The 26,587-nt window shown below is 42.9% G+C and overlaps 7 gene segments (V, D, J or C); 5 read left to right on the top strand and 2 right to left on the bottom strand.

Moving 5' to 3' along the window:
• Positions 1–2,956: 2,956 nt before the first annotated feature.
• LOC113126634 (Ig kappa chain V region 3315-like) lies at positions 2,957–5,072 on the bottom strand. The segment is given in 5 exon segments: positions 2,957–3,243; positions 3,312–3,659; positions 3,762–3,842; positions 4,657–4,712; positions 4,818–5,072. Coding segments are annotated over 3 exon segments (435 nt in total).
• Positions 5,073–8,751: 3,679 nt separating this feature from the next.
• On the top strand, positions 8,752–15,548 carry LOC113126664 (immunoglobulin kappa variable 6D-21-like). The segment is given in 3 exon segments: positions 8,752–8,803; positions 9,020–9,363; positions 15,435–15,548. Coding segments are annotated over 2 exon segments (360 nt in total).
• On the bottom strand, positions 9,996–11,769 carry LOC113126341 (Ig kappa-b4 chain C region-like; the record flags this gene model as incomplete). The annotated part of the segment is given in 2 exon segments: positions 9,996–10,493; positions 11,715–11,769. Coding segments are annotated over 2 exon segments (378 nt in total), but the record flags the coding sequence as incomplete, so codon positions are not given.
• Positions 12,274–12,765, top strand: LOC113126653 (immunoglobulin kappa variable 3-11-like; the record flags this gene model as incomplete). The annotated part of the segment is given in 2 exon segments: positions 12,274–12,336; positions 12,434–12,765. Coding segments are annotated over 2 exon segments (381 nt in total), but the record flags the coding sequence as incomplete, so codon positions are not given.
• On the top strand, positions 14,830–15,444 carry LOC113126658 (immunoglobulin kappa variable 6D-21-like). The segment is given in 2 exon segments: positions 14,830–14,884; positions 15,101–15,444. Coding segments are annotated over 2 exon segments (363 nt in total).
• A 7,396-nt stretch (positions 15,549–22,944) lies between the features above and the next one.
• LOC117152699 (Ig kappa chain V region K-25-like) lies at positions 22,945–23,529 on the top strand. The segment is given in 2 exon segments: positions 22,945–23,018; positions 23,071–23,529. Coding segments are annotated over 2 exon segments (438 nt in total).
• A 1,895-nt stretch (positions 23,530–25,424) lies between these two features.
• Positions 25,425–26,000, top strand: LOC113126663 (immunoglobulin kappa variable 6D-21-like). The segment is given in 2 exon segments: positions 25,425–25,476; positions 25,693–26,000. Coding segments are annotated over 2 exon segments (360 nt in total).
• Positions 26,001–26,587: the final 587 nt, after the last annotated feature.

Genomic DNA, 26,587 nt, shown 5'->3' with positions numbered 1-26,587 from the left:
TGATTATGTGTGACTGATTGGGCTCTGATAGAGGACCAGAGGTGGTCGCCCAGGAGCCTGGGGGCCGGTTGGGAATTTTTCCTTTACAGAAGGTTTTCGCCCAACCCCTCACAGAGCCTTGCTTCTCCAAATCTTGTTTAGTCATAATGACGAGTTTCCAGAAAATCCTACAAGGAAGATGGAAAACTCTGATACTATGGTGAAAATGACAAACAGGAGGGAAATGTTAGAATAAGGGCATTGTAAATTGCTAACTGTGTTATGAGAATTGTCATTTTGCAGATAGATTTATGTAAAGGGTGCAACCAGGCATATCACAGTCAAGGATGTTCTCTGTTTTTCTGTGCAAATCACCAAGACATGTAAAGATATGGATGTGAACTCTGTATGAACTTTGAAGTTAACCTATGTTTCAACTTTCCCCTGTTGTGTAAAGTGAGACGGTGCCTGGAACCCATGTAACCACCTCCAGATATAAATTAAAGTGTTCTGAGCGGGCTCGGGGCTGCAGCCGGAGATAAGCAACAAGTTTGTATCTCCTAACAGTCACGAGCTCAACCTAGAACAAAGAAAAGAAAGTCTCTGTTTAAATGTTTGATTAGAACCAACAGGCTGATTCACTATTGCACCTATTTATCTCAGTGACTGGCCCCACATGGTGTTTAGCAAAACAAAGCAATTTGATATTAAACGGAAACAGGAAAATTATACAACACACCAAAATTAACGCACTGGCCTCTTTAAAAAGGGCTTAAAACAAACAGCGGCCTCCCTAATTGGAAATGAGGTCCCTGAGAACCAGTACCAGAACCAAACACAAAGATAAAGCCCACAGTTTTATTTCCAACTTCCACCTTAGACCCAAAGGCCAAATAATGAGCGAGTGCAGCTGAAGGCCTCTCAGCCTGATTGGAAATATTCACCATCAGGAACCGGATGATGCTCCAGACACAACGGGCCCACACGACCCAAATCACAGAACCGGTGCAGTCCGGTTGGAGCTCGGCTGGGGTTTGGCCCATATTATCTTCACTCACACACAGTCAAAGGGAAGAAACAGCCACTTACGGTTCTGTTCCTCTTCGACACTGGAGCTGGAAAACTGGAGGAGAAACAGCAGCGGAACCTGGAATCCACGGCAGAGGACCCACTCGGCCCCGGCGGTCCGTCTGACCCCGCATCCCGCCTCGGTCCAAAGTCCAGGCGCCCGGTCCGAGCGGCTCCACGTCGGACCCCGCTGACCCGGTTCTGCCAGCCGAGGGCGCCAATATCCCCAACTAGCCACCTGCAGCTAACACTTAGCTTGTTAGCGCCGCTAGCTTAGCGGCTAACGCTGCCTGACGGCGGCCCGACACGCACAGCGGCTCCAAACGTCAGACTACGGACCAGAAAAGACAACAACTCGCTATCACTTGGATCTGCTGTGACTCCTGTCTCTCCTCAAACGCTTCCCCACCTCCAAAACTCTGGTCCTCCTCAATCGTTTGGCCTCCGGTGGCTCTGGGTTTGTTTTCTCTCCCGCCCCTCATCTCCGCAGCCAATCACAGCCCGACCTGGCTGACTGACAGGTCGATGACCAATAGAAGTTGCGCATTTATCTACAGGTGTTGTTCCAGGTGAGGTACCCACCCAGCTAATAGGATTTATGACCTGGATTATTAACTGCACTGACCAAAGTACTTGCAGTTGTGTTCCCTAAGTAAAAGGTCTGAATTGCCCCCGTTTTATAAACTAAACTGTTTTAATCCCGAGTTTTTCCCTCCAGGGCTGCACAGTGAATGTTTCTCAAAATGCAGACGGGCTCAGTAAAAACATCAGATCTGCTCCTCACATCAGGACTGTTCAGGAAAACATGTTCCCAAAGAACACGAAAGGACACTACAGTCAGCAAGTGACTTATTTATTATTTAACTACATTATATTAAAGACAATCAGTCAACAGGAAATTATTTCATGTATACATCAAATATTTGAGCCATTACTGAACTATAGACTGTGTCAACCTGTTCTTTGTTTTTAATCTATTCATTCAAGTGTTAGTAACAACAGATCTGCTGCAGTTTTCAGATGAGTAAATGTAGTACATCCAACATTATTAACAAAGCACAGATTTGTATTGTTGTGTGTATTTTTCTGTTGGTTCGATGTTCAATAGAATGAGGTGTTTCTCCTCCAAACAGCAAAAAAAAAGTTTTAATTTAATTTTTTGTCATGATGTTGATTCAGAGTTTGGATGTCTGGATTAAACATATAATGCTTTTATTTTGAAAAGGAAGACCATCATAGTGTCTGTTGTCAGCTCTTTCAGACTCTGCTCACATGTAAAAATGTCTTTTTTTGAAAGGAGTTTCTCACTGATCTGTGTCTCTATATGCTGATGATATTTAACTTTATATTTCCAATCTCTACGTTCTGTCAGAGGTTCTGCAGATTCTTTTCTTGGGGAAATTAATGAAGAAATAAACTTTTTAAATAGACAAAGTCAATGAAACAACAAAATCACTTCATTATTCTCATGTGGTAATACACAGTGTTAAAGTGTTGATGAGGACAAAGAATGAATGTGTTGAAAATAAAAGGTCAAAGTGCAAATGTTTGAATTTATTTGGACTCTGCTAATAAATAAAACAGAAAAACCTGAAACTACATCAGTCCATCTGTCACTGGACATACTATCATACATCCCATAACTTTGAATACAGCATAAAATCTTTATCACACACTATTGTGATGTTGAATCAATGCACAAACATCCATTCTGTATTCTGATTTTTATATCTTTAAATAACTTGACAAAGTGATGATTCTATCCACACATACCACATACAGCAGTCGTTTTCTTTCTTTACTACAGATCACAATTTTTATCTGTAAACACTGTCAGTATAATTGTAGAACTGTGTGTTAATGTTAAAATAACCTAATCAATAAATAACACACAGGGAAACAGAACTGATTTGATGATCTGATCTTTATTAGTCTGGAAACTTTGACACAATCACCGTTAGAGAAGACTAGCAAACATATCTGGAAGGAAGAAAAAAAATAGAAAGAGACTTTCAGAGTAAAACCAGAATCAGTGTCCCAGTGAATCAGGTTAGGACTGGGATCACTGGTCACTCCTCAGTGTCTCTGACCGGACACTGGGAGCCCTGGGTGGCCTCACAGGTCACAGAGCCCACCTTCCTCCACTGGTCTGCAGGGAGCCTCAGGGTGCTGCTCCCCCTAGGAGACACCAATCAGCTTAGAGAACAAGTAGCACACAGCTGTCAATCAAACAGCACACACCTGCATCAAACAGTTGAACTTACTTTGAACCTCCAGTCTGGTTCCTGCACCGAATGTGAACACCCCCTTATTGTTGATGTTTTGATTACTCTGACAGTAATAAACTGCTTCATCTTCAACCTGGACTCTAATGATGGTCAGAGTGAAGTCAGAGTTTGATCCACGGCCTGTAAAACGACCTGGAGTCCCTGATGCTCGCCTTCTAGCTGCATAAATGAGCAGCTTAGGACTTTCTCCATCTCTCTGTTGGTACCAGGATAGACGATTTGAATTATCCACATTCTGACTGGTCTTACAGCTGATGGTGACGGTGCCTCCCAGAGCAGAGCTCACTGCTCCTGGCTGAGTCACTGTGACCCGGCCTCTGGATTCTGAGGACACAGAGACAAAAACATAAAGCAGCCTCAAGGTTTTGTCGGCTTCACAGCGACAGACGTTCATAGAGGAGAGGAGTTGAATTCTCTGGACTTTACCTGTGAAGCAGCAGCAGAGGAGAGTCCAGATGAGGACGGAGATCAGAGTCATGTTTTTGATGAGGAGGATTTCTGGGGCTTCTGTTGTCATGAAGGACAGCTGTCAGTCATCCAGTGTTCAACTCTCAGGACTATAAACTGTCCCAGAGCACTGGAGCATGGTGCTGCTGATGCAAAGTGGCTCTCTATGGAAATGTTCTGACTGAGTCCAACAGGGACTTGGATCACTCTGATCAGGCTGATTATTCATGGATCAATCACTTTATCACAGTAATGATTATAAATGTGTCATACTGATGTTTGTGTGGATTTGTTTTGTGAATTTTTTTCAGAAATGTTTGTTTCAAATGTTTTGAATGATTTAACAGATGAATTAATTTGGGTGTTTTCTGGAGCTCAGTTTTAGTTCATGTTTATAACAGCAGCTGTGTTTTACAGACTGTTTTTGTTGACTTTGTTTCAGACTCAGAAAGCCGTGTCTCTGCACTGAGAGGTTTTTGTACGACGCCTCAGTCACTTTGTGTCACTGTGCACAGTGAAAAATGGTCGTACAAAAACCTCCTTGAGTCAGATTGAACAGAAACTAAAAAAACTGCTGCAGCTGGAAAGTACTGCAGAGACTGATACAGTTCACTGTTCAAATCAACATTTAACAAAAACAGGTCCAATGATCTAAAATTATTGTCGTCAGTAGGAACACACTGATGGTAATCCTGATGCTAAAGGTAATGCTAATACAGGTGCTAACACTGATGCTAACAGTAATGCTAATTCTGATACTAACACTGATGCTAACAGTAATGCTAATTCTGATACTGACACTAATGCTAGTAGCAACATGCTAACACTGATGCTAGTAGCAACATGCTAACACCAATGACACAAACAGACTCACCAATTCCAGTTGATAAACAGGCACCGAACGGCTCCTACAGCGGCGGTAGTTGGTTGCTAAGAGCATAGAATAGCAGGTTTAAGTTTACAGTGAATTTAACACTGAACCAAAGAGAAAACAAGCCTTTGTTTGTTTGTTTGTTTGTTTGTTTGCGTACATACCTGTTGCAGTTCTCCCGTAGCTTTCCCCTCGCGCTATTGAAGGGAGAACCGGAAACAGTTTGCAATACCAGCTGCAACGAAGGCGATTGGCTGGCCGAGTCACATGACTCTCAGCCATGCCACGTCGATGTAGTGGTGCGTTCAGGGACTCATGGGTGTGAAAGAATACAAAATAAGGCGGTTTTTGACCTGGGTTAGAGAAGACCATCAGTGTCTGTTGTCAGCTCTGATTTTTATATCTTTAAATAACTTGACAAAGTAATGATTCTATCCACACATACAGCAGTCGGTTTCTTTTTTTTTTTTTAAATCAGATCACAATTTTTATCTGTAAACATTGTCAGTGTAATTGTAGAACTGTGTGTTAATGTTAAAATAACCATCCATCCATCTTCTTCCGCTTATCCGGGGTCGGGTCGCGGGGGCAGTAGCCGAATCAGGGATACTCAGACTTCCTTCTCCCTGGACACTTCCTCCTGCTCTTCCAGGGGGACACCGAGGCGTTCCCAGTCCCTCCAGCGTGTCCTGGGTCTACCCCGGGGCCTCCTCCTGGTGGGACATGCCCGGAACACCTCCCCAGGGAGGCACCCAGGAGGCATCCGAAACAGATGCCCGAGCCACCTCAACTGACTCCTCTCGATGTGGAGGCGCAGCGGCTCTACTCCGAGCTCCTCCCGGGTGACCGAGCTCCTCACCCTATCTCTAAGGGAGCGTCCGGCCACCCTGAGGAGGAAGCTCATTTCAGCCGCTTGTATCCGCGGTCTTGTCCTTTCGGTCATGACCCAGAGCTCATGACCATAGGTGAGGGTAGGAACGTAGATTGACCGGTAAATCGAGAGCTTCGCCTTCTGGCTTAGCTCCTTCTTCACCACAACGGACCAGTACACCGACCTCATTACTGCTGCCGATGCCCCGATCCGTCTGTCAATCTCGCGCTCCATCCTTCCCTCACTCGTGAACAAGACCCTGAGATACTTAAACTCCTCCACCTGAGGCAGGATCTCTCCCCTGGCCTGGAGATGGCAAGCCACCTTTTTCCGGTTGAGTACCATGGCCTCGGACTTGGAGGTGCTGATTCTCATCCCAGCCGCTTCACACTCGGTTGCAAACCGCCCCAGCGCACGTTGGAGATCCTGGCTCGATGGAGCCAACAGGACAACATCATCTGCAAAAAGCAGAGATGAAATCGTGTGGTCCCTGAACTGAACTCCCTCCGGCCCCTGGCTGCGCCTAGAAATTCTGTCCATAAAAGTAATGAACAGAACCGGTGACAAAGGGCAGCCCTGCCGGAGTCCAACGTGCACTGGGAACAGGTCTGACTTACTACCGGCAATGCGAACCAAGCTCCTGCTCCGTTTGTACAGAGACCGGATAGCCCTCAGCAAAGGCCCCCTGGGCTGACAGATAGTCCTTCACCATGGCCTCACCAAACTCCTGCCATACCCGAGTTTTTGACACCGTCACCGCCTGGGCTGCAGCACGCTTGGCCCGACGGTAGCCGTCAGCTGCTTCGGGCGTCCCACAAGCCAACCAAGCTCGGTAGGACTCCTTCTTTAGCTTGACGGCATCCCTTACCTCCGGTGTCCACCACCGAGTTCGGGGATTGCTGCCACGACAGGCACCCGAAACCTTATGGCCACAGCTCCTAGCTGCCGCGAAAACATGGAAAACATGGAAAACATGGTCCATTCGGACTCAATGTCCCCAGCCTCCCCCGGGATCTGGTAAAAGCTCTCTCGGAGGTGTGAGTTAAAGACCCCTCTGACAGCGGGTTCGGCCAAACATTCCCAACAGACCATAGGCCGAAACAACAGTGAGAAGCCTTTCCCCGACCCGAAGGTGCAGTGAAACCACCCTTTCACTCTGGGGGGGAAAACTCCAACACGTGGCAGCTAAGCTGGGGAGCTATGAGCAAGCCCACATCAGCTCGCCGCCTCTCACCGCGAGCAACTCCAGAGTAGAAGAGAGTCCAGCCCCTCTCAAGGAGCTGGGTTCCAGAGCCCATGCTGTGCGTGGAGGTGAGCCCGAATCTCTCTAGTCGGTACCGCTCGACCTCCCGCACAAGCTCAGGCTCCTTCCCCCCCAGTGAGGTGACATTCCATGTCCCTAGATCCAGTTTCAGCATCCAGGGATCGGGTCGCCGAGGTCCCCGCCCTCGACCACTGCCCAATCCACTAGGCACCGGCCCCTTATGGATCCTCCTGCGGGTGGTGGGTCCACAGAAGGGCGGCCCCACGTTGCTCTTTGCCCGGCTGGGCCCCATGGGGGGAGACCCAGTCACCAAGCGCTCGCCAACGGGCCCCAACCCCAGGCCTGGCTCCAGGGTGGGGCCCCGGCTTCGCCATGCAGGGCGACGTCACAGTCCTCGGTTTTCGCTTCATAAGAGGTCAGTGAACTGCTCTTAGTCTGGTCCGTCACCTAGGACCTGTTTGCCTTGGGAGACCCTGCCAGGGGCATATAGCCCCGGACAACATAGCTCCTAGGATCATACGGGCACTCAAACCCCTCCACCACGATAAGGTGGTGGTTCAAGGAGGGGGTTAAATAACCTAATCAATAAATAACACACAGGGAAAATGAGCTGATTTGATGATCTGATCTTTATTAGTTGGAAACTTTGACACAATCACAGTTAGAGAAAACTAGAAAACATATATGGAAGGAAAAAAAAATAGAAAGAGATTTTCAGAGTCCAGTGTTTCTTCTCTCTCCTCAGAGTCTGTTGGACAAAATGTGGTTGTGACTCATTGTAATGGAAAAATGAATTGATCATTCTTACTAATTATGATTTTTATTGTTTCTTACTGTATTCTTGACCCAGGTTTGGGTTTTCAGGTTTCACAGGTTTTCATTTACAGGTTGATTCACAGAGTTACTAAGGCTCATGTGTTTTTCATAATCATGTCTGATGTTTATGTTCTTCCTGACATAGTATAGTCTGACACTAAGGGACACAGGGTTCTCAAGGATGTTGGTGAAGAGTATCTGGGAGAAAGGTTCCTTAGGACACAAGGTGTGGGGAAGGGACAAGTATAACAGAGCACGCCCAGGATGGAGGTTTAACTGTCCAATGAGAATATAGAGTTCTAGAATATAGTCTTATTAGGAATAACTTTGTAGAACAATAGGGAAGTACAGACTTAATTATCTGATTAAGCGAACGATTATTTGCATTTACTTTGCATATCTGTATAAGCAGCGGCCTCAGCCTAGTAGGGGCTGAGCAGATGGGGAACAACATGGGAAGACTCTGATCAATTGTGTTCAATGTTTGCTCAATTCTTGCAAGAAATATATTCATAAAAGACAGTCGGTCTGCACTCTCTTTATTGCTCATCCTACAACGATTGTTTTGCCACAACACTCATCCAGCAGCCAAATCCCTGCGACCTGGTCAAACTGTCACTATTGACTGTAAGGCCAGTACATCAGTACTCTGGACCACAGTACTACCTCTCCTGGTACCAACAGAAACCTGGAGAAGCTCCTAAACTTCTGATCTACCTAACATCAAACAGACAGTCAGGAATCTCATCCAGATTCAGTGGAAGTGGAGCAGGAAATGGAATCGACTTCACTCTGACCATCAGTGGAGTCCAGGCTGAAGATGCAGCAGTTTATTACTGTCAGAGTTATCATGAGATCAACAGTCAGGATGTGTTCACACAGTGAAAAATGGTCGTACAAAAACCTCCCTCAGTCAGACTGAACAGAAACTGAACTGACTGCCAGACTGTTTGATCCTGTACATGTGAATATGCAGCAGTGAGGAGGAAGCAGGCTGCCATGGTGAGGGCAGCTGCAGCTGACTGACTCTGTGTGTTTGCATATGTGTCCTGCCTCTGTGCTCCAGACGTTAAGAGGCCAGTGTTGATCAGTGGCCGTCCAGGCCTTTCAGAGCCACCCACACGCCGGCAGCACCATGATGATGATGATGAAGATGTCTCTGACTCTACTGCTGGCCACCCTGGAGCTCCTGGTTCAGGGTGAGACTCTCTTCTGAAAACTTTGCTTCAGGATGCAGCCAGGTTCACCACAATGATGTTCTGCTCTGATGGAGAAACGCTGACACGAGCAGCACTGAGCTTCTTCCATCTATTGTCCATGTTAAAGACATGATCCTCTTCTGTTTGCATGATGATCGCCTTTCTCCAAGCTGGACTGGTCTCAATAAGCCTTCTCCTCTTTTTCATGTTTTCCAGGTTCATCAGGACAAATCACCCTGACTCAGTCTCCTGGATCTCAGTCTGTTGTTCCAGGACAGACTGTCAACATCAGATGTAAAGCCAGTTCAGGTGTGAGTAATGATTTGCACTGGTACCTTCAGAAACCTGGTGAAGCTCCTAAACTCCTGATTAGATACGCTACAAACCGTCACTCTGGAGTTTCTGATCGTTTCAGTGGGAGTCAGTCGGGGACTGATTTCACTCTGACCATCAGTAGAGTTCAGGCTGAAGATGCAGGAGTTTATTACTGTCAGCAGGGTAACAGCTACCCGTTCACACAGTGAAAAAACGTCGTACAAAAACCTCCCTCAGCTGCAGAGGAACTGATCTGACTCCACAGCTGCACTGAAAATGGAAAACATCTGAGTTTTCACTCAAAATAATGTGATTAACTAAAATTCACTTTTTACATTTTAACACCAGATACAGTTTTTAGCCCATTAAGACTTTTATATCAACAGGATGAGAAACATTGAGCTGGACATCAAACTAAAACTACTGATGTTTCAACTCTGATAACTTTAATCCACAGTACAACAACATGTGAACACTAAAACTTTAGATATTTGCTTCATGTTTCACTATTTTACACTGAAATACTCATATTACTACATATCATTATATCGTTTACTTCACGTTGTAAAATTAGTATATATGTCATATTTCATTCCTGGGAGAGGTTCTCTTCTCCACATGTCATTTATGTTTCAAAGCAAAAATGCTTTATGGACAATATGCTGACATGTACTAACACTTTAATTTATCAAATGTTGTGATTTGTTAAAACTTGTCTTTGTGCCTGAACTCTTCAACAGAAGCAGAGTGTCCATATTTCCAGTTTTATATCTTTCTATGCTGATGATGTACTATTTATTTAAAATTCTGAAAATATTTTTGATTATTGTTAAATAAAAGAAAAGGTTTTTGTAATAATGAAAAATAAAAGAACTGATTTGATGAAGATTATTTTTATTATATGGAAACTGCAATACACAGAAAATATACAGAAACACTGAGATAATTTGGTGAATCTTTCTACTGAAACATGTCAACTACAGAATGAGAGTCAGTTACAGAGTAAAACCAGAATCAGAGTAAAACCAGTATCAGAGTCCCAGTGAGTCAGGTCAGGACTGGGAACACTGGTCTCTCCTCAGTGTCTCTGTGACCGGACTCTGGGAGCCCTGGGTGGCCTCACAGGTCACAGAGCCCACCTTCCCCCACTGGTCTGCAGGGAGCCTCAGGGTGCTGCTCCAGCTGTAGCGGCCGTCGTTCCCCAGCACCCCGGGGCTCCTGCTCTCCTCCCCGCTGCTGCTTCTGCCGTCCACCTTCCAGGCCAGACTCCAGTCTGAGGGGAAGCCCTTGTTGGCCAGGCACATGAGCGTGGCCTTCCCCTGCTGCAGCTCCTGGCTGGAGGGGCCCAACACCGTCAGGGTGGGACGGGCATCACCTAGGAGACACCGATCGGCTTAGAGCACAGGTACCACACAGCTGTCAATCAAACAGCACACACCTGGACACCTTTCCTGTGTCAGAGTGGATTTTCTCCTTTAAGGACTTTGTGTCAGATGGTTTTTCTGCTCCACCAGTCACTGACTCACACATTGTCTCACTTCCCTTTAACAAACCTCTCATGCACATCAGCACAGAGACCGTCCTCATATGACCTGAAATATATCAGGCCACACTGCAAACAGACTGATTCTACTATTCAACAGCTGCATGTCTCTGATTTTTCATTTCAACTCTTTAATGGAAGAAACAAACTACAGTTTAAATCCGTTTACAGTTTTGATGGTTTGGTTCAAAGACGTGATATTTTAACTGTCAAATTATAAAAAGTGCAAACGATTATCAGAAACTTTTATAGACGTGATCAGACACAAATAATCAGCGTCCAAAAATCTGATTTTAAAAAACAAACAGCCTCAGAAAAATGTCAAAATTCATTCCCACTGAGATTTAAAGACATTTGAAATAGTCAGATATTTTCATCTCAGTTATCAGTGTTTTAGCTCCAAGTCAGAACACTTCAAAACAGACAATTAAAGACCAAACTTGGAAAAACATTTAAAGGACAATTGGTGTTTTTCAGATTTTACATCTGAACTAGAAAATGGAAAGTTCAGTAAATCTCTTTGGTTTTCAAAATAAAAGGGGATGAAAATATTTTAAAATTCAGATTTTCCAGTGATTTGAATCAGCCCACTGGAAATTTATCTGCTACAAATGTTCAGACACAGAAATGAAAACCTTAACTTAAGCTCCAATATTTAATATTTGATCAGAAACTTACTTCCAACATCCAGTCTGGTTCCTCCACCAAAAGTCCTCCACAGTGACACAAAGTGACTGAGGAGTCGTACAAAAACCTCTCAGTGCAGAGACACGGCTCTGACTGTCCGACTGAACTACAACAACTACAAGTCATCGTGTTTTTCTGCTCTAAAAATGGATTATTGGCAAAATATTTCTGTGTAAATTCAACTTTTTCATTTCAAATATAAATGTGTCTTTGCTGTTTTATCTTTTCTGTTCAGTGTCAAAAGTTTGGACCAAAAATTATTGATGAAGACGCCAAATCACATATTTCAGATTCTAGAGAAGAACTTGCACTAAAAGCAAAATATAGTTAATGAATTAATGAAATGCATCAAAAAGTTGAACTTACTTCCAACATCCAGTCTGGTTCCTCCACCGAACGTGTACCACAGTGACACAAAGTGACTGAGGCGTCGTACAAAAACCTCTCAGTGCAGAGACACGGCTCTCTGAGTCTGAAACAAACAGTCAACAAAAACAGTCTGTAAAACACAGCTGCTGTTATAAACATGAACTAAAACTGAGCTCCAGAAAACACCCAAATTAATTCATTTGTTGAATATTTAGTAGATTTTTAATGTCTCAAATTCAAACTAAACGTTTTAGACGTTAAATCATTCAAAACATTTGAAACAAACATTTCTGAAAAAAATTCACAAAACAAATCAACATAAACATCAATATGACACATTTCTAATCAATACTGTGATAAAGTGATTGGTCCATTAATAATCAGCCTGATCAGAGTGATCCAAGTCCCTGTTGGACTCAGTCAGAACATTTCCATAGAGAGCCACTTTGCATCAGCAGCACCATGCTCCAGTGCTCTGGGACAGTTTATAGTCCTGAGAGTTGAACACTGGATGACTGACAGCTGTCCTTCATGACAACAGAAGCCACAGAAATCCTCCTCATCAAAAACATGACTCTGATCTCCATCCTCATCTGGACTCTCCTCTGCTTCACTCAGGGTGAGGAAAATCTCTTTTCTGTCATGTGAAAATCATTTGGAGTGTCGCTGAGTTTCACCTCAGCTTCTCATGTCCAGTGTTTCTTCTCTCTCCTCAGAGTCTGTTGGACAAAATGTGGTTTTGACGCAGCCAGCAGCCAAATCCCTGCAGCCTGGTCAAACTGTCACTATTGACTGTAAGGCCAGTCCAAAAGTAGCACAGTACTCTGGACCACAGTACTACCTCTCCTGGTACCAACAGAAACCTGGAGAAGCTCCTAAACTTCTGATCTACAGAACATCAGACAGACAGTCAGGAATCTCATCCAGATTCAGTGGAAGTGGAGCAGGAAATGGAATCGACTTCACTCTGACCATCAGTGGAGTCCAGGCTGAAGATGCAGCAGTTTATTACTGTCAGAGTTATCACTACATCAACAGTCAACACGTGTTCACACAGTGAAAAATGGTCGTACAAAAACCTCCCTCAGTCAGACTGAACAGAAACTGAACTAACTGCTGCAGCTGGAAACTACTGCAGAGACTGATACAGTTCACTGAGGTCACACACACACACACACACACACACACACACACACACACACACACACACACACACACACACAGTTCATATCAACATTTAACAAAAACGGGTCTAATGATCCAAAATGATGTTGATGGAATTTAAACTCCTTTCTCCATGACAGCGTCTCACCATCCTTTCATATCCCAGTATAATCCCATGGTTTTAAGGGACTGGCCAAAGAATCAAGATGAGCCAAACTGGGACAGTCAGTGAGAAAATGCCTGCACATGACCTTTGCCCCCAGCCTCATATTGGATCCCAGCTGTTTCAAGTCCTGTTCCCAGTCCAATATAAAGTCACCAGCAGCAGAAACCTTCATGATTAAAGACCCAAACAGCCTCTGCACATACAGCTCATATCCCTACATCAACATATATATACAGTGAATCTGGTGAAAAATGACATTCGTCTGAACGCAGATGCTGGCAGAGTCTCTGTCTTAGTACTGTTGGATCTGAGTGCTGCTTTTGACACAGTGGAACATGTGATCCTGTTACAAAGGTTAGAGGAGTGGATTGGCATCTCTGGTACTGCCCTTAAATGGTTTAAGTCCTATCTTGAAGACAGGAAATACTTAATTGAAATTGGTAACTGTCTCTCAGACCAGATAGCGTTCATATGTGGAGTCCCCCAGGGTTCCATCTTGGGACCCCTTTTGTTCAATCTTTACATGTTTTCTTCAAGCCAGTTAATACGCAGCAATAATGTGTCCTACCATAACTATGCAGATGACACTCAGATTTACATTTCACTCACAGCAGGTGAATATGGACCAGTCGATTCACTGTGTCACTGCATTGAACAGATCACTGTGTGGATGCAAAACAACTTTCTTCAAATAAACAGTGACAAGACTGAAATATTCATCTTTGGGACACAGAATGAAAGAGAAACTGTCAGCAGTCACCTCGAGTCTCTTTCTCTAAAATCTAAAAATCAGGTCAGAAATCTAGGGGTAATCATGGACTCAGACTTGAATTTTAACAGCCACATTAAATCAATTACATCGTCACCATTTTATCATCTCAAAAACATTGGCAGAATCAAGGGGATCGTGTCTAAACCAGACTTGGAGAGAGTCATCCATGCATTTATCTCCAGCAGGTTAGATTACTGTAACTGCTCATGGGGCTCTCAAAACCAGCTGTAAGGCAGCTGCAGTACATTCAGACCAGAACCTGGAAGTACAACCACATTACTCCTGATCTCAGATCTCTGCACTGGCTTCCTGTCACTCAGAGAATGGACTTTAAAACAGCACTGCTTGTGTATAGGTCTCTTCATGGCTCAGCACCACAGTACATCTCTGAGATGTTGATGATATGAACCATCTCGGACTCTGAGAACATCAGGGACAGGCCTTCTGCTCGTGCCGAGAGTCAGGACTAAACAGGGAGAAGCAGCGTTTCAATTTTATGAAGTTTTATGCAGAAAAATCAAACAAGCTCAGTGAGACTAAAAGTTCTGTGTGCAGCTTTCAGTCCCATCACATGATCATCCTCAGCACATGGACTTTCCCAGTTGTCACTGAGCTGTGGATGTTCAAATTTCCATTCCTCTGAGCATTTTGGGACAAATGATCCACACTGGCTTCAGAGTCAAAGCATCATTTCACTTTGGCAAACTCATGTCTCAGCTTCACTTGGTGAAATCTCCACTTTACAAACACACAAACATGTCACAGCTGTTTTCACATCAATCTACAAAGAAGTGGACGAGTTCACTGCCAGACTGTTTGATCCTGTACATGTGAATATGCAGCAGTGAGGAGGAAGCAGGCTGCCATGGTGAGGGCAGCTGCAGCTGACTGACTCTGTGTGTTTGCATATGTGTCCTGCCTCTGTGCTCCAGACGTTAAGAGGCCAGTGTTGATCAGTGGCCGTCCAGGCCTTTCAGAGCCACCCACACGCCGGCAGCACCATGATGATGATGATGAAGATGTCTCTGACTCTACTGCTGGCCACCCTGGAGCTCCTGGTTCAGGGTGAGACTCTCTTCTGAAAACTTTGCTTCAGGATGCAGCCAGGTTCACCACAATGATGTTCTGCTCTGATGGAGAAACGCTGACACGAGCAGCACTGAGCTTCTTCCATCTATTGTCCATGTTAAAGACATGATCCTCTTCTGTTTGGATGATGATCGCCTTTCTCCAAGCTGGACTGGTCTCAATAAGCCTTCTCCTCTTTTTCATGTTTTCCAGGTTCATCAGGACAAATCACCCTGACTCCGTCTCCTGGAGCTCAGTCTGTTGTTCCAGGACAGACTGTCAGCATCAGATGTAAAGCCAGTTCAGGTGTGAGTAATGATTTGCACTGGTACCTTCAGAAACCTGGTGAAGCTCCTAAAATCCTGATTTATTATGCTGCAAACCGTCACTCTGGAGTTTCTGATCGTTTCAGTGGGAGTCAGTCTGGGACTGACTTCACTCTGACCATCAGTAGAGTTCAGGCTGAAGATGCAGGAGTTTATTACTGTCAGCAGGGTTACAACTACCCGTTCACACAGTGAAACAAAAACCACCCTCAGCTGCAGAGGAACTGATCTGACTCCACAGCTGCACTGAAAATGTAAAACATCTGAGTTTTCACTCAAAATAATGTGATTAACTAAAATTCACTTTTTACATGTTAACACCAGATACAGTTTTTAGCCCATTAAGACTTTTATATCAACAGGATGAGAAACATTGAGCTGGACATCAAACTAAAACTACTGATGTTTCAATTCTCTGATAATTTTAATCCACAGTACAACAACATGTGAACACTAAAACTTTAGATATTTGCTTCATGTTTCACTATTTTACACTGAAATACTCATATTACTACATATCATTATATCGTTTACTTCACGTTGTAAAATTAGTATATATGTCATATTTCATTCCTGGGAGAGGTTCTCTTCTCCACATGTCATTTATGTTTCAAAGCAAAAATGCTTTATGGACAATATGCTGACATGTGCTAACACTTTAATTTATCAAATGTTTTGATTTGTTAAAATTTGTCTTTGTGCCTGAACTCTTCAACAGAAGCAGAGTGTCCATATTTCCAGTTTTATATCTTTCTATGCTGATGATGAACTATTTATTTCAAATTCTGAAAATATTTTTGATTATTGTTAAATTGAAAAAAAGGTTTTTTATATTAATGAAAAATAAAAGAACTGATTTGATGAAGATTATTTTTATTATATGGAAACTCTAATCTTTGTTGGCCTTGTTGGCCAGGCACATGAGTGTGGCCTTCCCCTGCTGCAGCTCTTAACTGGAGGGGCCCAGCACTTTCATGGTGGGGCCCACTTGAGGAGGAGAGAACAAATTGTAGAGAAACTGGAAGTTTGGATGAAACTGGTCTTCAGTGTTTCATTTCCCTCTCTGAGCTCAGTAACCATGGCAACAGACAGACATCACTACTGAACCATGGCAACAGGCAGGTTTCAGTACTACAGATAAACAGGTAACGAGTCACTTAGTTTCTCTGATGTGTTAAAGTTCAACCTGTAAACTACTGAGGTTTAAAGAAACACATCATCTGTTATCAGACATGTGAGGTTTACATTTCCATGATGTACAAAATTCTCTTCTGAAACACAAAAGACCTGAATCATAAATGTGAGATTTGTTCATTCAACGTGAACATTAGATATAGAATTACGTTTTAAACCCCCTCAAACATTCATACTCCTGTATAAATATAATCATGTTGAATGATTCTCATTGGACACACAGGATGACTTGGGACAATTTAAATATTTGAGTAAGATCTTGTAAATTTATGAAATATTCTTTCCCCTGCTGTTTCACAGGTAAAGTCCAGAGAATCCAACTCCTCTCCTCTATGAACATCCGTCGCTGTGAAATGAAGCCGACAAAACCATGAGGCTGCTTCATGTTTTTGTCTCTGTGTCCTCAGAGTCCAGAGGCCAGGTCACAGTGACTCAGCCTGGAGCAGTGAGCTCTGCTCTGGGAGGCTCCATCACCATCAGATGTAAGACCAGTCAGGATGTTTATGTTTCGAGCGGTTACCACTATTTACACTGGTACCAACAGAGAGATGGAGAAAGTCCTAAGCTGCTCATTACAAGAACTCATGAGAGAGCATCAGAGACCCCAGCTCGTTTTACAGGCAGTGGATCAAACTCTGACTTCACTCTGACCATCAGTGGAGTCCAGGTTGAAGATGCAGCAGTTTATTACTGTGAGAGTTATCACTGGTTAAACAGTCAGGGTGTGCTCACACAGTGAAAAATGGTCGTACAAAAACCTCCTTCAGTTCGACCGAACAGAAACTGAACTGACTGCTGCAGCTGGAAACTACTGCAGAGACTGGTACAGTTCACTGAAGAGACACACACAAACCATCTCATATTTCTATCCTTATTAGGACTCTCGTAGGCATAATGATAACCATAGACCCTAACCCTACAACCAAGTCTTAACCCTCAAATAGGTGTCTGAAAAACAGGTAGATATAAGGTAGAAATACAAACCTACACAAACACTATGATCACTTTGTCTCCAACAGTTTTTCTCCTGAACTTCAAACAGTCACCTCCCACCTCAACAACCTGAAGAAGTCCCCAAATTATTGCTATATGTATACATGGACACATACACAGCTGTGTTTGTCCATATATACGTCAGTGAGATCACAGGCTCCTCAGATTTATACACATCTACACCAAGAATCCAGTGTGGTATTTCTTTAGGCATGTTACAGATTTCAAAGTCCCACATTTGCTGCCAGACTAAAGTAAAGTGTGGACTGAGGGCAGGTTGGTGTCAGGAGCTGAGGTCCTGTGCTGAGGTGGGAGAGCTCAGGTGGGGGAGGACTAGTATCTTGGAGGTGGTGTTTTCTGATCCTGGAGTGTTCGTTGTTGTTGGATACAGTCAGGATGGTGAACACGCAGGAGGACACTGTAACTGAACTGTGTGAAGGTAAAGTTTCCACAGAAATAAAAATAGAGATCTTAAGATGATTATTAAGTGACGTAATTGTTCTTGTGATGTTGATACATCCTGATTTTGGATATCTGGATTAGAATGAATGGTTTATTTTGGAAAGCAAATATTGTCTTTTGTCAGATCTTTTGTTCTTTCAGACAGCCCCTGTTCACATGTAAAGATATTTTTATCTGAAAGTAGTTTTTCACTCTTTGTGTGTCTCTATATGCTGATGATATTTGAGTTTATATTTCCAATTTGTAAGTTTCCTGAAACATTCTGAAGATTTTTTTCACAGAAACTTATAATGGACATAAACTTTCAAATACTTTCATGTAAAATAAATTTAACACAATGAAAAAATTATTCTTATCTGGGAAAAATGATTAAAGTGTTGATGAGAGCAATGAATGAATGAATATGTTGAAAAAAGAAGTTAAAGTGCAAATGCTTCACATTTATTTCAAAACACTTAAAAAGCCAAGACAACATCACTTCATCTGTGACCGTAGATCCTAAAAATATCATATCCCATATATTTCATAAAGTTACAAAATCTGTATCAAGGCAAGGCAAGGCAAGTTTATTTATATAGCACAATTCATACACAGAGTAATTCAAAGTGCTTTACAGAAATAAAAGACAAGTTAAAAATACATAAGCAAGAAATAATAATAAAAAGTTAAAAATTAATATTAAAAGAAACTGAGTGCAGATAAATCACTTTGGATAAAACACTGTCATATGTCATATGCCACACTAAAAAGAAAGGTTTTTAGCTTGGACTTAAACATTGCCAGAGATGAGGCTTGCCTAACATCATCAGGAAGACTATTCCAGGTTTTAGCTGCATAGAACTGAAACGCTGCTTCTCCCTGTTTAGTCTTGACTCTGGGCACGAGCAGAAGGCCTGTCCCTGATGGTCTCAGAGTTCGAGATGGTTTATCAACATGTCAGAGATGTAATGTGGTGCTGAGCCATGAAGAGACTTAGTTACACAACAGTTACCAACTTCAACAAAATACTTCCTGTCTTCAAGATAGGATTTAAACCATTTAAGGGCAGTAGCAGAGATGCCTATCCAGTCCTCTAGCCTTTGTAACAGGATCACATGGTCCACTGTGTCAAAAGCAGCACTTAGATCCAGCAGTACTAAGACAGAGACTCTGCCAGCATCAGTGTTCAGACGAATGTCATTTGTCACCTTGATGAGGGCAGTTTCAGTGCTGTGATGGGGCCTAAAACCTGACTGAAAATCATCAAAGCAGTTGTTTAGCATGAGAAAGTCAGTAAGTTGTTGGTAAACAACTTTTTCAATGATTTTGCCTAAAAACTGCAGGTTTGATATGGGCCGGTAGTTGTTCAGTACCATGGCATCAAGACTGCTCTTCTTCAGGAGAGGCTTGATGACAGCAATTTTCAAGGCCCTTGGAAATGTTCCAGACTGTAATGAGTTATTAACTAATTGAGTGAGTTGTGGTAACAAACTGCTTAGTACTGATTTCAGAAATTTAGTGGGTAAAACATCAAGGCAACAGGTGGATGAGCTCAGACTTGAGATGGTCTCTTCAACTGTTATGTCATTTACTGGTGTAAAGTGTTTCAGTTCTACCAAGTGTTTCCTGGATGGCTGCAGAGTTGGTATCTGCCTTGTGCAATTTATTGTTTGTTTAATACCCTGAATCTTGTCATTAAAAAATGCAAATTCATTACATTTAGATGTTGAAATTAGTTCCAGTGGCAATGGAGATGGAGGGTTTGTTAACCTACTCACTGTAGCAAACAGGACACGTGAGTTGTTACTACTGTTGTTGATGATTTCAGAAAAATACATTTCTCTCTTTCTACGTAGAGTTTCAATGAACACACACAACATCTGCTTATAAATGTCATAATGAACCTGGAGCTTGGATTTACCCCATCTTCGTTCGGCCTTCCAGCACTCCCTTTTCTGTGCCCTGACCGAGTCATCATTTCTCCACGGTGGCTTTTGCCTGTTCCTGATTAATTTACCCTTAACAGAAGTAATCACATCTATGACATTTAGTACACTAGAAGTATATGAATTCAACAAATCTTCAACATGAGAGAAAGTGGTATTTTCAAACCTAATCATCTCCGTAAACAGTTTCCTGGTGTTATCATTTATGTGTCTTTTCTGAACAAGTGTAGGTCCAGTTGCATCTTTGGGAATTATGGACAAATCAAAAAAGACACAAAAATGATCAGACAAAGCAACATCAGTCACAGTGATATTAGAAACGTTAACACCCTTAGTAATGACAAGGTCCAGAGTGTGACCTCTGGTATGGGTCGGCTCCCTAACGTGCTGGCTAAGGCCATAGGTTTCAAAGACAGCAGAAAGTTCTTTGGCATATCTGTCACAGGCCTTATCCATGTGAACATTAAAATCACCTGTAATAACCAAACAATCAAACTCTGTGAGGACAACTGAAAGCATCTCAGTAAATTCATCAATAAAATTTTGACAGCATTGGGGAGGTTTGTAGAGGATAATAAAAAGTACAGAGAGATCATTTTTGCTCCATTTTAAAAGATACATACTCAAATGATAAGAACTCCCCAAATAACAGCCTGTGGGTAACCATATTATCCCTAAAAATACATTGAGCACTGCAAGTGTGAAATTAGTTTGAGTAGGACCTGAAACTATCTGTCTGCAAAAGATTTGAATTAGATTCCTCTGATTGGACAGTCTAACTGTCACTCTTTTAGCCACTCTGCGTGTTTTGACTGGAGCTATAGCACTAGGGGAGAGTGTTCTCTCCCTGGGCCTCAGGTCGATAAGTGGTTTATTATGGCTATAAGTCCTAGAACAGCAGAGGCCCTGGGTGTCCTAGTTGCTGATAGCAGCATTGATGCTAGTCAGGATCTTTGGTCCGGGAGCAGGTGGGGGGGGTCTGACAGGGGTGCTCTGAGGAAAGACAGGTGTAGGTGTTGGCCGAGGTGGTCGAGATGGTGGAGTTTAATTTGATTGAGGGACATAGGTCATGCTCCTGGGTGGCAAAGGGGGTGGTGTTTGCTGGGGGGATGAATTCACTGGCGTTGATGATAATACCCATGATCTTGCCAGGTTAGGGGTAAGAGGCACCATTTTAATTCCTGATTTCACCAAGGTTTCCAAATGATTTGGAAATCCCATTGGTGAAGCCGGGGATGGGATGGTCAATGATGAGTCTGCAGAGGATGTGGATGCAGCTGGGGGGGCCCAGGGCAGTGGAGGGGGCACCATTGAAGGTGCTGTTGAGGGGGGATCCTTGGCTGATGAGGGGTCCGTTCCTGGTGTGGTGTGAGTGTTTACTTCACTCCTCTCTTCTCTCAGAGGAGCCTTTAGCTGTTCAGACGGCCATCCAGACCCAGTGTGGTGTCTCAGAGAGTGGAGGAGGTTATCCGTTAACCGTCTCACTCCACTCCTGCTCAGATATGGGCCCTTTCCCTTGAACAGGTTGTCATTTTGCCAAAACAGGTTGAAATTATCAATGAAGTGCACTCCTCTTATCTCACAGGCCTTGGACAGCCATGTGTTCAATGCAAGCAGCCGACTGAATTTATTAATCCTCCTGTCGATGTTTGGGAGAGGTCCACTGACAAATGACTGGATTTTCAGTTTGTCAAGTTTCTCTAATAATTTAGAGAAGTCCTCTTTTAAAACCTCTGATTCTCCCTTTCTGGTGTCCACGGCACCCACATGCAGGATCAGCTGTTTGACTCCATGGTGTTCTGAGATGACCTGGGGGAGGAGAGCTGCTCTATCAGTGACCATGGCACTTGGATAGCTGCATGTAATAATTCTGCTGTTGTTTATGTCACTGATAGCACCATCTCCAAGCAGAAGGATATCTCTGTCCTTCACATTTGTCACAGATTCTTTGTCTCTGTTTCTCTGACTGGCTCCATGGCTCCTGTTTTTAAAGTTATTGCTTTTTTGGTTTTCAGGCACAGCAGACATTTCTTGCTCAATAAGATTTAGTTCAGACAGTGGCTGAAACCTGTTACTGAGCTGTATGTTTGTTGATGCTACATGTGGTCCTGGGGTGCCACCATTCATCTTTCTAATTCTGTGACGCTTTGGCTTGGCACCAAGTTTATGCCAGGTGGCTTCATTTTGATCAATTCCCATTCTTGAAAGTTTTGGGAAAGACACTGTATCGTCCAGGTTCAGAGTAATTTTGGTCAACATAGCACCTATTATTGATAGGCTTCTTACCACTGGGTCTGAACTGAAGCGTGTCGTGAAGTCCTCTTTCAGATTCCAGAGCAAGAATCTTCATTTGTAACACATTGATTTCCTGAAGATATATCCGGCAGTTTTGGCACAATGTGTTTACTTTTCCAGACATGTTGAAATATTTATGTTGAAAACAATCCATGGCTGTAGTCCCTCAATAGGTCAGATTAAGTGTTAAAAATAAAAATAAAATCCTCACTAAAATTCCAAATACAGTTAAAAAAAAAAAAGAGGTAAAAAGTGTATTATAAAATCAGTGGGTAAAAATAAATGAAATTAAAAGGAATAAGAGCAAAGTAAAGCTGGCAGAAGCAGGAGCAAGCAGAAAAGCGTCTGCACTCTTCAGAAGCAGGAAGTAACCAAGAGGAGTAACCAAGAGAGTAATCAAGAAGACAGTATGGTGATGGGGAATCAATACAAAACATTTCATTATATTTTATGAGTTTTATACCTTTAAAAAACTTGACAAGGTGAAGATTATCTCCACACCTTTACTCATTTGTTGAATATTTATTAGATTTTTAAAGTCTTGAATTGAAACTAAATGTTGCACTTGCACCATCATTCATTCATTCAAAACAGATATTTGGGAAAACATCCACCAAACAAATCAACACATTCCTAATCAATAATATGATAAAGTGATTGATCCCTTAATAATCAGCCTGATCAGAGTGATCCAAGTCCCTGTTGGCCTCAGTCAGAACATTTCCATAGAGAGCCACTTTGCATCAGCAGCACCATGCTCCAGTGCTCTGGGACAGTTTATAGTCCTGAGAGTTGAACACTGGATGACTGACAGCTGTCCTTCATGACAACAGAAGCCACAGAAATCCTCCTCATCAAAAACATGACTCTGATCTCCGTCCTCATCTGGACTCTCCTCTGCTTCACTCAGGGTGAGGAAAATCTCTTTTCTGTCATGTGAAAATCATTTGCAGTGTCGCTGAGTTTCACCTCAGCTTCTCATGTCCAGTGTTTCTTCTCTCTCCTCAGAGTCTGTTGGACAAACTGTGGTTTTGACTCAGCCAGCAGCCAAATCCATGCAACCTGGTCAAACTGTCACTATTGACTGTAAGGCCAGTCCAAAAGTATATCACTACACTGGACCACAGTACTACCTCTCCTGGTACCAACAGAAACCTGGAGAAGCGCCTAAACTTCTGATCTACCAAACATCAAACAGAGAGTCAGGAATCTCATCCAGATTCAGTGGAAGTGGAGCAGGAAATGGAATCGACTTCACTCTGACCATCAGTGGAGTCCAGGCTGAAGATGCAGCAGTTTATTACTGTCAGAGTTATCACAGCATCAACAGTCAGGTTGTGTTCACACAGTGAAAAATGGTCGTACAAAAACCTCCCTCAGTCAGACTGAACAGAAACTGAACTGACTGCTGCAGCTGGAAACTACTGCAGAGACTGATACAGTTCACTGAGGACACACACACACACACACACACACACACACACACACACACACACACACACAGTTCAAATCAACATTTAACAAAAACAGGTCCAATGATCCAAAATGATGTTGATGGAATTTAAACTCCTTTCTCCATGACAGCGTCTCACCATCCTTTCATATCCCAGTATAATCCCATGGTTTTAAGGGATTGGCCAAAGAATCAAGATGAGCCAAACTGGGACAGTCAGTGAGAAAATGCCTGCTCATGACCTTTGCCCCCAGCTTCATACTGTTCCCAGTCCAATATAAAGTCACCAGCAGCAGAAACCTTCATGATCAAAGACCCAAACAGCCTCTGCACATACAACTCATATCCCTACATCAACATATATTTACAGTGAATCTGGTGACAAATGACATTCGTCTGAACACCGACGCTGTCAGAGTCTCTGTCTTAGTACTGTTGGATCTGAGCGCTGCTTTTGACACAATGGACCATGTGATCCTGTTAAAAAGGTTAGAGGACTGGATTGGCATCTCTGCTACTGCCCTTAAATGGTTTAAGTCATATCTTGACAACAGGAGTATTTCATTGAAATTGGTAACTGTGTCTCAGAACAAATGGAATTTACATGTGGGGTCCCCCAGGAGTCTATCTTGGGACCCCTTTTGTTCAAGCTTTACATGTTTCCTTTAGGTCAGTTAATACACAGCAATAATGTGTCCTACCATAACTATGCAGATGACCCTCAGATTTACATTTCACTCACAGCAGATGAATATGGACCAGTCGATTCACTGAGTCACTGCATTCAGAACGCTGCTGCTCTGGTCCTGATTAGAACCAGGAAGTACAACCACATTACTCCTAATCTCAGATCTCTGCATTGGCTTCCTGTCACTCAGAGAATGGACTTTAAAAAAGTGCTGCTTGAATATAAGTCTCTTCATGGCTCAGCACCACAGTACATCTCTGACATGTTGATGAACCATCTCAGACTCTGAGAACATCAGGGACAGGCCTTGTGCTTGTGCCCAGAGTCAGGACTAAACAGGGAGAAGCAGCGTTTCAGTTTTATGCACCTAAAATATGGAATAGTCTTACTGATGATAGTAGACAGGCCTCATCTCTGACAATGTTTAAGTCCAAGCTAAAAGCTTTTCTTTTTAGCTCAGCATATGACGACTGAAAGTGTTTTATCTGAACTCAGTCTCCTGTAATTATACAGTTCATTTTCTACTATTTCCCGTTTCTTCTTTTGCCTATGTCCTTTTAACTTGTCGTTTATTTCTGTAAAGCACTTTGAATCACTCTGTGTATGAACTGTACTATATAAATAAACTTGACTTGCCTTACTGCAGAGACTGAACCTGCCAAAGCAAATGGGAGGACACACTCTCTCTGACTATTAACTCAGAAATCAAACAAGCTCAGTGAGACTAAAAGTTCTGTGTGCAGCTTTCAGTCCCATCACATGATCATCCTCAGCACATGGACTTTCCCAGTTGTCACTGAGCTGTGGATGTTCAAATTTCCATTCCTCTGAGCATTTTGGGACAAATGATCCACACTGGCTTCAGAGTCAAAGCATCATTTCACTTTGGCAAACTCATGTCTCAGCTTCACTTGGTGAAATCTCCACTTTACAAACACACAAACATGTCACAGCTGTTTTCACATCAATCTACAAAGAAGTGGACGAGTTCACTGCCAGACTGTTTGATCCTGTACATGTGAATATGCAGCAGTGAGGAGGAAGCAGGCTGCCATGGTGAGGGCAGCTGCAGCTGACTGACTCTGTGTGTTTGCATATGTGTCCTGCCTCTGTGCTCCAGACGTTAAGAGGCCAGTGTTGATCAGTGGCCGTCCAGGCCTTTCAGAGCCACCCACACGCCGGCAGCACCATGATGATGATGATGATGATGTCTCTGACTCTACTGCTGGCCACCCTGGGGCTCCTGGTTCAGGGTGAGACTCTCTTCTGAAAACTTTGTTTCAGGATGCAGCCAGGTTCACCACAATGATGTTCTGCTCTGATGGAGAAACGCTGACACGAGCAGCACTGAGCTTCTTCCATCTATTGTCCATGTTAAAGAAATGATCCTCTTCTGTTTGGATGATGATCGTCTTTCTCCAAGCTGCACTGGTCTCAATAAGCCTTCTCCTCTTTTTCATGTTTTCCAGGTTCATCAGGACAAATCACCCTGACTCAGTCTCCTGGATCTCAGTCTGTTGTTCCAGGACAGACTGTCAACATCAGATGTAAAACCAGTTCAAGTGTTGGCAGCTACCTCCACTGGTACCTTCAGAAACCTGGAGAAGCTCCTAAACTCCTGATTAGATACGCTACAACCCGTGAGTCTGGAGTTTCTGATCGTTTCAGTGGAAGTGGATCTGGGACTGACTTCACTCTGACCATCAGTAGAGTTCAGGCTGAAGATGCAGGAGTTTATTACTGTCAGCAGAGTAACAGCTGGCCGTTCACACAGTGAAATAACGTCGTACAAAAACCTCCCTCAGCTGCAGAGGAACTGATCTGACTCCACAGCTGCACTGAAAATGTAAAACATCTGAGTTTTCACTCAAAATAATGTGATTAACTAAAATTCACTTTTTACATTTTAATACCAGATACAGTTTTTAGCCCATTAAGACTTTTATATAAACAGGATGAGAAACATTGAGCTGGACATCAAACTAAAACTACTGATGTTTCAATTCTCTGATAACTTTAATCCACAGTACAACAACATGTGAACACTAAAACTTTAGATATTTGCTTCATGTTTCACTATTTTACACTGAAATACTCATATTACTACATATCATTATATCGTTTACTTCACGTTGTAAAATTAGTATATATGTCATATTTCATTCCTGGGAGAGGTTCTCTTCTCCACATGTCATTTATGTTTCAAAGCAAAAATGCTTTATGGACAATATGCTGACATGTACTAACACTTTAATTTATCAAATGTTTTGATTTGTTAAAATTTGTCTTTGAGCCTGAACTCTTCAACAGAAGCAGAGTGTCCATATTTCCAGTTTTATATCTTTCTATGCTGATGATTAACTA

Source organism: Mastacembelus armatus, chromosome 11 (genome assembly GCF_900324485.2).
Source record: "Mastacembelus armatus chromosome 11, fMasArm1.2, whole genome shotgun sequence".
Taxonomy (NCBI): domain Eukaryota; kingdom Metazoa; phylum Chordata; class Actinopteri; order Synbranchiformes; family Mastacembelidae; genus Mastacembelus; species Mastacembelus armatus.
The sequence above is the reverse complement of the archived record's forward strand: the minus strand, read 5'-3'. Positions and strand labels throughout refer to the sequence as shown.